This window comes from Urocampus carinirostris, chromosome 19 (assembly GCF_059441175.1).
Source record: "Urocampus carinirostris isolate Australia breed hairy pipefish chromosome 19, RoL_Ucar_1.0, whole genome shotgun sequence".
In the NCBI taxonomy this organism is placed as follows: domain Eukaryota; kingdom Metazoa; phylum Chordata; class Actinopteri; order Syngnathiformes; family Syngnathidae; genus Urocampus; species Urocampus carinirostris.
Genome location: NC_142367.1, coordinates 28,731,824 through 28,740,872, shown reverse-complemented (window position 1 = coordinate 28,740,872; position 9,049 = coordinate 28,731,824). Strand labels below are relative to the sequence as shown.

The window sequence follows — 9,049 nt, the reverse complement described above, 5'->3', positions numbered from 1 at the left end:
TGTTATGGAAATACTACCCCAAAAACACTACAAATCTGCTACAAAAATATTTTTTCAAATTTAATGCTTGAAAATGAAGACCAAATATATTATTTTGCTTAAATTTTGGAAAGAAATACAATACAAATATGACTACAGGAAGCCATCTACGCATTTTCTGCACCTCTTATCCTCCCTAAGGTCACATAGTCATACTACAAAATACCACTAGGGAAATATTAAAGGAATACTACAATAATACGAGTACAGAGTACCAATAAATACGACAGGAATACTAAAGAATAAAACAGTAATAATAATAAAAAATACTCATTTTCAAATTTAGTGTTTGAAAATGCGAACCAATGATATACGAAATATGCTACTACAACACAAAAATATTACTGATGAAATCCATCCAGTCATTTTTTTGCACCTCTTATCCTCACATTACTACAGAAATGCTACAAAATATGACTCAGAAATAAAAACGAAACACAAATACTTAAGAAATAACCATAAAGTACTACAGTACCCGTAATACTACCAAAAAATATTGTCTTTATTTAATTGTGAGCGTTTTAAAACCAATGTGACAAAATGAATTCATTAGCGCTTGTGCGGCACAGTTCATGTCATGGGAACCTGTTGTGGGTTCAAATCCAGCTCCAGACAACCTGTGTGGAGTTTGTATGTTCTCCCCGTGCTTGCGTGGGTTTCCTCCGGGCACTCCGGTTTCCTCCCACATTCCAAAAACATGCATTTCAGGTGAATTGACCGGTCCAAATTGTCCCTAGGTGTGAATGAGCGAGTGAGTTGTCTGTCCCAGTGTGCCCTGCGATTGGCTGGCAACCAGTTCAGGGTGTCCCCTGCCCACTGCCTGGAGATGGCTGGGATGGGCTCCAGCCCCCCCCCGCGACCCTACTGAGGATAAGCGGTACGGCTAATGAGATGAGATAACTGATGAGAAAAATGGACACATATCGGAACCCAATGCGGCCCACGATTCCAAGGTTGCCCACCCCCCTACGAAAGGAAAGACAAATTTGGATCTTTGCAGCTTTTTATTCGTTTCTCAAATACGGGAATTCATGTACAGAATGACAAAGAGCTGTACACTATTTACATGCCTTTTTTTTTTCCTTTTTTTATGGAAAATTAGATTGTTTTCAAAAGAAGTATGCACAAACATCCGAATGATAAAAACGACGGGGACTCTCTCCTCTTTAAATAGGACTTCTTTATACACCTTCCCACACAGAAAACGGACAGATGACTCGGGTTTCTTCTTCTTTGCATCCGCACCGGCGATGAATCAACGAAAGCACGACAATGTCAAGTTTGAAAATACGCACGGAACGCCCCCCCCACACACCACTAGAGTATTTTACACCCCCCCGTATTTGGGGAAGAGGGCCGGGATACGCGGCCCGCCCCGGTCTTGTCGACGCGTAGGGGATAATAGAAAGTCCTCTCCGAAGGTTTCGGGCAGTTAAGTTAAAAAGCTCCCGGTATAAATAATAAAAAGGGGTTTATATATTATCACACTGCCGAGGAGAGAACGCCGGACGCCTTTTTTTGGGGCTCTTCCCCCCAAAGACCACCCCCCCCCCTTTAGTCTTTGCAAAAAAATAATTTATGTCAAAACTAAGCCGTCAATAGTTTCTCTCGGACGCACTTTTAACGGGATGTCGGCCTGGCTCCTCAGGTGCTCAAAGTCCCAAGCGGGAGACCCCTCATCCGGTGGGGTCCCCCATTCTTCACGGCGAAACCGTTTTTTTTTTTTTTTAAAGTCAAAAGAAGAAAAAGGGACCGCAGTTCAGTTCTCCCCGGGAGTTCATTGAGAAGACATCCTCAGATCTTTGAGATTTGAAGAAAACGCGAGGGGCGGCCAGGAACTGTACAGCAGGATCCGTCCTCCCGTTTTTTTTTTTTTTTTCCCCCGTCGGGAATCTCGATGCTCCTCAGGCTCTTCTGCCGAGAGCGAGGAGCTCGATAAAGGAAGCGAAGAGCTTGTCCAGCCAGCCCTGGTTGGCCATGCACTGCTGCACCACTTCCTCCTGGCCAGGATCCTCCGCCGCCTGCTCGATGGTGTCGGTCTGAGGAGGAAAGGGACACAAGTGCTCAAGGAGACTGAGAGGCCCCGGTGGGCAATGTTCCCTCTAATTTTCCTTAAGGGTCTGAGCGTTCACACAAAGTCGGTGAGCAACGCTTGAAACAACAGTGGGCAACTGTAAACCCAAGTGTGGCAACTAAGTCATTATCAAACATATCCAAAACTTGACATTTTGCTGAGTTTCCGGCAATGCAAAATGATTTTTCTCTTTTGAATGAATTGACTCATGTACTATTGCCAAAAAACATCATTTGTTTTTACAATTTTTTCACAAGATATCCATTTCTTTTTATTTCCTGACATATTTTGTGGCATAATAATAACATTTTGGGGGGCTTATTGAGTCGGTTGTAAGATACAGAACTGTACTTCATCACATTTTTTAGTGGAAGTACAATGTTGGCAACAAGATTCACTTGATATCATTGGAAATGATTTGAATGCAACACAAACTTTTTCTTCTTTTTTCCGTGTTTTTTTTTCCTACTTTTTTTTTTAAATTCCTTTAAAAAAATCTCATTGTGTTTATTTTTTCAGAGCTGTTAATTTTTTTTAGTTCTCTATTGACTTTTTTCCTACATTTCTTTTTTTCTGTCTTTTTTTTTTTTAAAATCCTTCTTTTTTTTCTCTTCCTTTTCCTTCTTTTTTTCTCAGCTTTTCACTCCTTTTTCATTTTGATATTTTTTTCTTTATTGTTCTATTTACTTTTTTTCCTACATTTCTTTTTTTCTGTCTTTTTTTTTTTAAAAATCCTTCTTTTTTTTCTCTTCCTTTTCCTTCTTTTTTTCTCAGCTTTTCACTCCTTTTTCATTTTGATATTTTTTTCTTTATTGTTCTATTTACTTTTTTTCCTACATTTCTTTTTTTCTGTCTTTTTTTTTTTAAAAAAATCCTTCTTTTTTTCTCTTCCTTTTCCTTCTTTTTTTCTCAGCTTTTCACTCCTTTTTCATTTTGATATTTTTTTCTTTATTGTTCTATTTACTTTTTTCCCTACATTTCTTTTTTTCTGTCTTTTTTTAAAAAAAAATCCTTCTTTTTTTTCTCTTCCTTTTCCTTCTTTTTTTCTCAGCTTTTCACTCCTTTTTCATTTTGATATTTTTTTCTTTATTGTTCTATTTACTTTTTTTCCTACATTTCTTTTTTTCTGTCTTTTTTCAAAAAAAAATCTTTTTTTTTCTCTTCCCTTTCCTTCTTTTTTTTCTCAGCTTTTCACTCATTTTTCATTTGGGTATTTTTTTCTTTTTTGTTCTATTCCCCCCTTCCTTTAAGTCATTTTGTACATAATTTTAAATAATATTTGGTCATGTAGGGATTAAAGAAGCAAAAAACAACCCGAAGAGCCGGTTCCTTTTAGTGAGCCGAGCCGAAGAGGCCGGTTCTCGACAAACTCTACTAACTTTACTCAACTTTGTTCTACTTCGACCTTGACTTCAAAATACCGCATTTGGAACACAGCGTCAGGAAACCAGAGTATTTTGACCTTCATGCACTGTAACTTTGACGTAAGTCGCTTCTTAATTAGTAATTTTGAGCCCTGATTTTTGTGCGCCGGTTAGATTTTCTTGTGCAGAAAAGCTCTGGGAGGTGCGCAAAGCTTAGAGGGAAGACTGCCGGTGGGTATCGGAGACGTGGGCTTACCTCTTTCTTGCACTGTAAGAAAGTGTGGTACTTGTAGTGATGCAAGGAGTGGTAGAGACTGTAGATTCGATAGGAGTCGGATGACAGCTTAAGGTCCTGGAGGAAAAAAACAGGGTGTCAGACCGTCATAATATTCCTATGTTGACTTCACTCCTAAGACATGGCGTCCACACGTGTTGACATACATTGCCATGAAATACAAAATGCACTTTTCAAACATTCATTCCATTTATTAAGGCAACCCAAGCCCATATGTGAAAAAGGATCGCCCCCCTTTAGCAATAACAGAAATCAAACCTTTGCCATACATGCTGTGGAGGAAATTTGCCCCACTCTTCTTTGCAAAATTGTTTTAAATCTGCCATATCGGAGGGCATTTACTGTGTTATCACGATGTTTGTGTATCTGCCTAATTTGCGACTTTGTTTCTGGCTTTGGGTTGTTTTTTTCCCGCTACGTGTCTCTGTTGTTTTAATTTTAGTTGCTGTACCTTTTCCGCTAGCATGGGGGCGACCCATGCCTGATTTCAGTTAGCCCCGCTATGTCGCTGCAGCCGGTGTCCGGGCTGTTTAAGATTGCCTGCTTGCACATCGGGTAAATGGTAAATGGTCAGCATTACTATAGTGCTTTTCATGTCAATGACCTCCCAAAGCGCTTTACAATGTGCTTCACACTGACCCATTCACACACACACACACACACTCACACCAATAGGGAGTCAGCCTCCAAACATTTTGAGGATAATCAAGATGCTAATGCTAAATGGTCTGCATCTATATAGCGCTTTTCAAGTCAATGAAGACCTCCCAAAGCTCTTTACAATGTCCTTCACACTTACCCATTCACACACACACTCACACACCAATAGCAGCCACGCAAGACCCCTACCTGCTTATTGGGGGCATTAGGGATCCAGTGTCTTCCCAATGACACTTCGACATATAACACGGGAATCGAACCTGCGACCTCTTGATCCCAAGACGAGCGCTCTACCTCCTGAGCTAATGCCGCCCTTTGTCCAGCTCGTTTACCGCTAGCATCAAGACGACCGCGTCTCCACCCGGCCAGCCCCCCGTTGTCCCTATGGCCGATGCCAACGGCGTTTTTTTCGGTATTCCCGCTAGCAGCCGGGGCCGTTTTGGTTTGTATTTGGTTTTTGGCCGTCTTCTTGTTACCATCAGGGCCACCCCGTCTAATCCATTTACCCGGTGTGCAAGCAGGCAATCTTAAGCAGCCCCTAATCCCGGCGCAGTTTTCAAGCGTCCCCACCCCATTTTTGACACGGAGACTGTCAATGGGGTGGCAGTGGCTCAGGAGGTAGAGCTCGTCTTGGGATCAAGAGATCGCAGTGCGAATCCCGGCTTGTCCGTGTTACATGCTGAAGTGTCCTTGGGTAAGACACTGAACCCCTAATACCCCCAATAAGCAGGTTAGCGCCTTACATGGCTGCACGGCCGCTATTGGGAAAAAGTGAAGCACACTGTAAAGCGCTTTGGGAAGTCTTGACTTGAAAAGTGCTAAATCAATGCAGATCATATATATTTTTCCCACCCTTACCTTTGGAAATATACACTTTTTTTTCCTTGGATTACTTTCAACGGGACCCGGACTCTGCAGGTCTGCATCAAACCTTAGGTACCGGTATCATTTTCCATTCATTTTGCCGGCTGTGATTTTTGGACTGTGTGCTTCAATGAAGGACTTTTAGTTTCAATCGCGGGACTTGAAGTTTGGCTTGGATTCATTTCGTGTTTATATGATGTGGGTGCGTGCGGCTTATATTCAGGTGCGGCTTGTGTATGGACAAAATCGGTTTTCCCCCTGAAATGTGATGGGTGCGGCTTATAATCAGGTGCGCTCTATAGTCTGGAATTTACGGTATTTAAGGTTGTCCGGTACTATTTTCTCTAGATTGATGCTAATATTCAATTCTAAGGAAGTCATCGATACTAGCTACATATACTACTAGTTACAACCGTAACTTGATTTTTCAGATGCGTGTTTTTCGAAGACATCGATAAGAAATTGTCGTTTTTTTTTTTAAAACGAGAAATTCACGGAAAACGTGACATTGTTGCGAACGTGCGAAAAATATGTCACAAGAAAGGGTCGACGATCCTTAACGTATCTTCTAGTCTAGGTTTTTAGGTGGTCCAACCTGTGGCTTAGGCAGGGTTTTCTTGACTCTGTTGAGGGTCTTGCGGTTGTAAGCCTCGCCGCCGAGCCGCACCTTCACCACGCCCGAGTCCAAAGGCTCCACCGTGATCTGAGGGTACGCGTGCACCACCTCCTGGAGAGGAAAATGCACAACATGTCGTGAGTTGGAGACAACGGGAAAGATGGTACAGTGGAACCCCGCGAGTTCGCGGTTCCACTTTTGCGGGTTCAGAGCTTGGCGGGTCTAAAAAAATATACCTTCTCAATAAAAGCATTTATTGACTTGACGCCATTGAGCGCGAGCTTATGTCAACTGAGGACCAATGTGGACACTCTTATTGTGAAGGGGAGGGGGAGGCCCTGACACAATGCTTCGTCATGGTGAGTTACCGCTTCGCTCACCCCCCCCTTTAATTCCTCCCACCTCACCCCCTTCTTATGTGGCGCTCAGTTTATCGAGGAAGAACTCTGCGATGCGACGTATGTATATTGCATTGTCTAACACGAAGGAAAACCAGTGCCACAGAGCATGGCGTAGCAGCAAACACGCCGTCTGCGACGACTAGTACTAGGTAGGGTTTTACTAAGTTTTACATTTTACCGTTATTTTGTTATTGCTTTATTGTTATTGTTTTGCACTTGTTATTGTTTTTGCACATTACGAGTGTCACTATATTGCGATTGCACTAACGTTTGATTTACCATAACAGTATCGGACGTTTTTTTGCGTGTTGACTAAATGGAGGAAAAGTAAAATGTTATACCTTGCTGTTGTTCAAAGATATTAAAGATGGGTCACGAAAATGCTTTACCTCAGCTGTTTTTTTCATTTTGGGAGTAAATGGGGTTGTGGAAAGCTTGTTTGTTATCTATTAATGAAGTTTGACTGACCTATCTGACTGTTTTGTTGACATTTCCTTTAGCGCGGCACCATCTAACGGTTCCATAACGTAACTACATCCTCTACTGTAGCCAAGTCACATTTATTTATGACGCCCTTAATCACAATCGCATGTCTCGAAGGACTGCACAGGATTACAATTACAAAATTGCACAATGACCTGATCTTAAACCAGCATGCACTTGTAGCGCCTTATAATGCGGTGCGCCTTATGTATGGTAAAAGTTTTAAAATATATCATTCATTGAAGGTACGCCTTATAACACGGTGCGCCTTATAGTGCGGAAAATACGGTATATGCATTCATTGTGAGGCTTATGAGTTTTTGACTTTTTTTGTGTTTATTGGTCCAAAATGGCTCTTTCAACATTTTGGGTTGCTGACCCCTGGGTTAGCTTGTTGTTCTGCCTCCAGAGCCCGTTTTGGGGCTTTAAATCGGCTACTTGTGCGTCATTATTTTCTTTGACTTATACAGTTTATCATTTTATTGTTTCTTAAAGTACTAGAATTTATCTTTTCATCTATTTTTGAATGAAATGCAATTTATTGGGATTGGACGGACTTTGATGATTTGATGGTCTGATCGAATGGTTGTTTACAAAAATATCAATCAATAAGACGTTGGGGCGGCACGGAGGCGCAGTGGTTAGCGCGTGTGTGGCACAGTTCTGAGGTCATGAGATCAAACCTGTGTGGAGTTTGCATGTTCTCCCCGTGCTTGCGTGGGTTTCCTCCCACATTCCAAAAACATGCATGTCAGGTTAATTGGTCGGTCCATATTGTCCCTAGGTATGAGCAAGTGACTTGTCTGTCTCTGTGTGCTGGCAACCAGTTCAGGGTGTCCCCCTCCCCACTGCCCGATGATTGCTAGGATGGGCTCCAACACCCCCGCGACCCTAATGAGGATAAACGGTGCAGATAATGGATGAATGAATGAATAAGTGAATCTGGACTCCAGTTGTTGTTTCGCCGAGTCTTTTTTTGACTTTAATAATGATTTGAAAGACAGCTTTTGAGTCCTATTCGTCTGAAGTAAGATTCCTTTTACTCGAGTACGATTTCAGGCCACTCTACCATCAAATTTGGTTTGGTTTTAAGTGATTCCGCATAGTCCTGAAAAAAAGACATGAAGTGCATTCGCGTGAAGGAGAGTGGGTTGCCTACCTGATGCTGAGAGCTCATGCTGACTCTCCTCAGTAACCTCCTCTTCTGTTCGCTGAGGATGCTGTCGATCTTCCTCATGGGTGGAAGGTAAAGCTCGTCTGGGGAGGAACACCACCAATAATACACATTTTCATGGCCAAATTCCAGCACTTTACAAGGACAATTTTCAAAGGTCTCTGGTACCATGATAAGAAGAAATTCCGTGCGAGTCATGTATTTTGCGGACTCACTCATGGATCTGTGATTTATGTGAATCAACATATGACTTTTGGATCTTAAGTCAATCTTGTTCCACGGACATTTCATGGCCAAATTCCAGCACTTTACGAGGACACTTTTCAAAGGTCTCTGGTACCATGACGAGAAGAAATTCCGTGCGAGTCATGTATTTTGCGGACTCACTCATGGATCTGTGATTTATGTGAATCAACATATGACTTTTAGATCTTAAGTCAATCTTGTTCCACGGACAGATTGAGATCCTTTCTTCCTCATGCCATGAGGCTCTTTAACTCCACCCGGGGGAGTAAAACTGTATGTTACATCCTACATGCCCACATTTCTTGAGTAAATATTGTGTAAATTATAACCTTATCTTCTTTATCTTTTTAATCCTCTGTTAAATGTGAAACTGGAGTGACACGTCCAATTTCGTTGTCACAATATGTTCAACCCATTTTGTAATAATGACAATAAAGGTATATTCTATTCTAAAAGCCCACATGAAACCCCACCCCCACATTTGCATATTACCCTATTTTATGACAGTGTGTATTTTATGTAGGACTATTTAAATACTCTATATCAACACATTACATTGGGTATTTATGTATTAGATTCCTTTTATTTTATTTTTCAACACAAGGATACTGCTAGAAGTGGAAATTTCCCAACGGGAATGAATAATCTAAGACAGGGGTGTCAAAGTCATTTGAACTTGGGGGCCACACGATAGAACAAACATTCAATCGGGGGCCGGACTAGTAGATTCAAGAGAAAGAAAAAGAGATAAAGAAATAAGAGAAAGAGGGAGGGAAAGGGAGAGAGGGTAGGACAAAGAAGGAGAGAGGGAGAGAGCGTGAGAAACAAAAAAG

At 41.6% G+C, this 9,049-nt stretch overlaps 1 protein-coding gene and 1 long non-coding RNA gene across 2 annotated transcripts in view; one reads left to right on the top strand and one right to left on the bottom strand.

Annotated features, from left to right (window-relative positions):
- LOC148347931 (uncharacterized) overlaps positions 1–9,049 on the top strand; it is a 60,808-nt gene that overhangs the window by 20,892 nt on the left and 30,867 nt on the right. The window lies entirely within an intron of this gene.
- LOC148347932 (proline-rich protein 12-like) overlaps positions 1,025–9,049 on the bottom strand; it is a 30,371-nt gene continuing 22,346 nt past the window's right edge. The window contains exons 12-15 of the mRNA XM_088324147.1: positions 7,956–8,053; positions 5,892–6,023; positions 3,734–3,829; positions 1,025–2,078 (exon numbers count right to left, since the gene is read on the bottom strand). Of these exons, the coding sequence (XP_088180273.1) occupies positions 1,944–2,078; positions 3,734–3,829; positions 5,892–6,023; positions 7,956–8,053 (461 nt within the window). The 3' untranslated portion in view covers positions 1,025–1,943. The remainder of the gene's footprint in view (positions 2,079–3,733; positions 3,830–5,891; positions 6,024–7,955; positions 8,054–9,049) is intronic.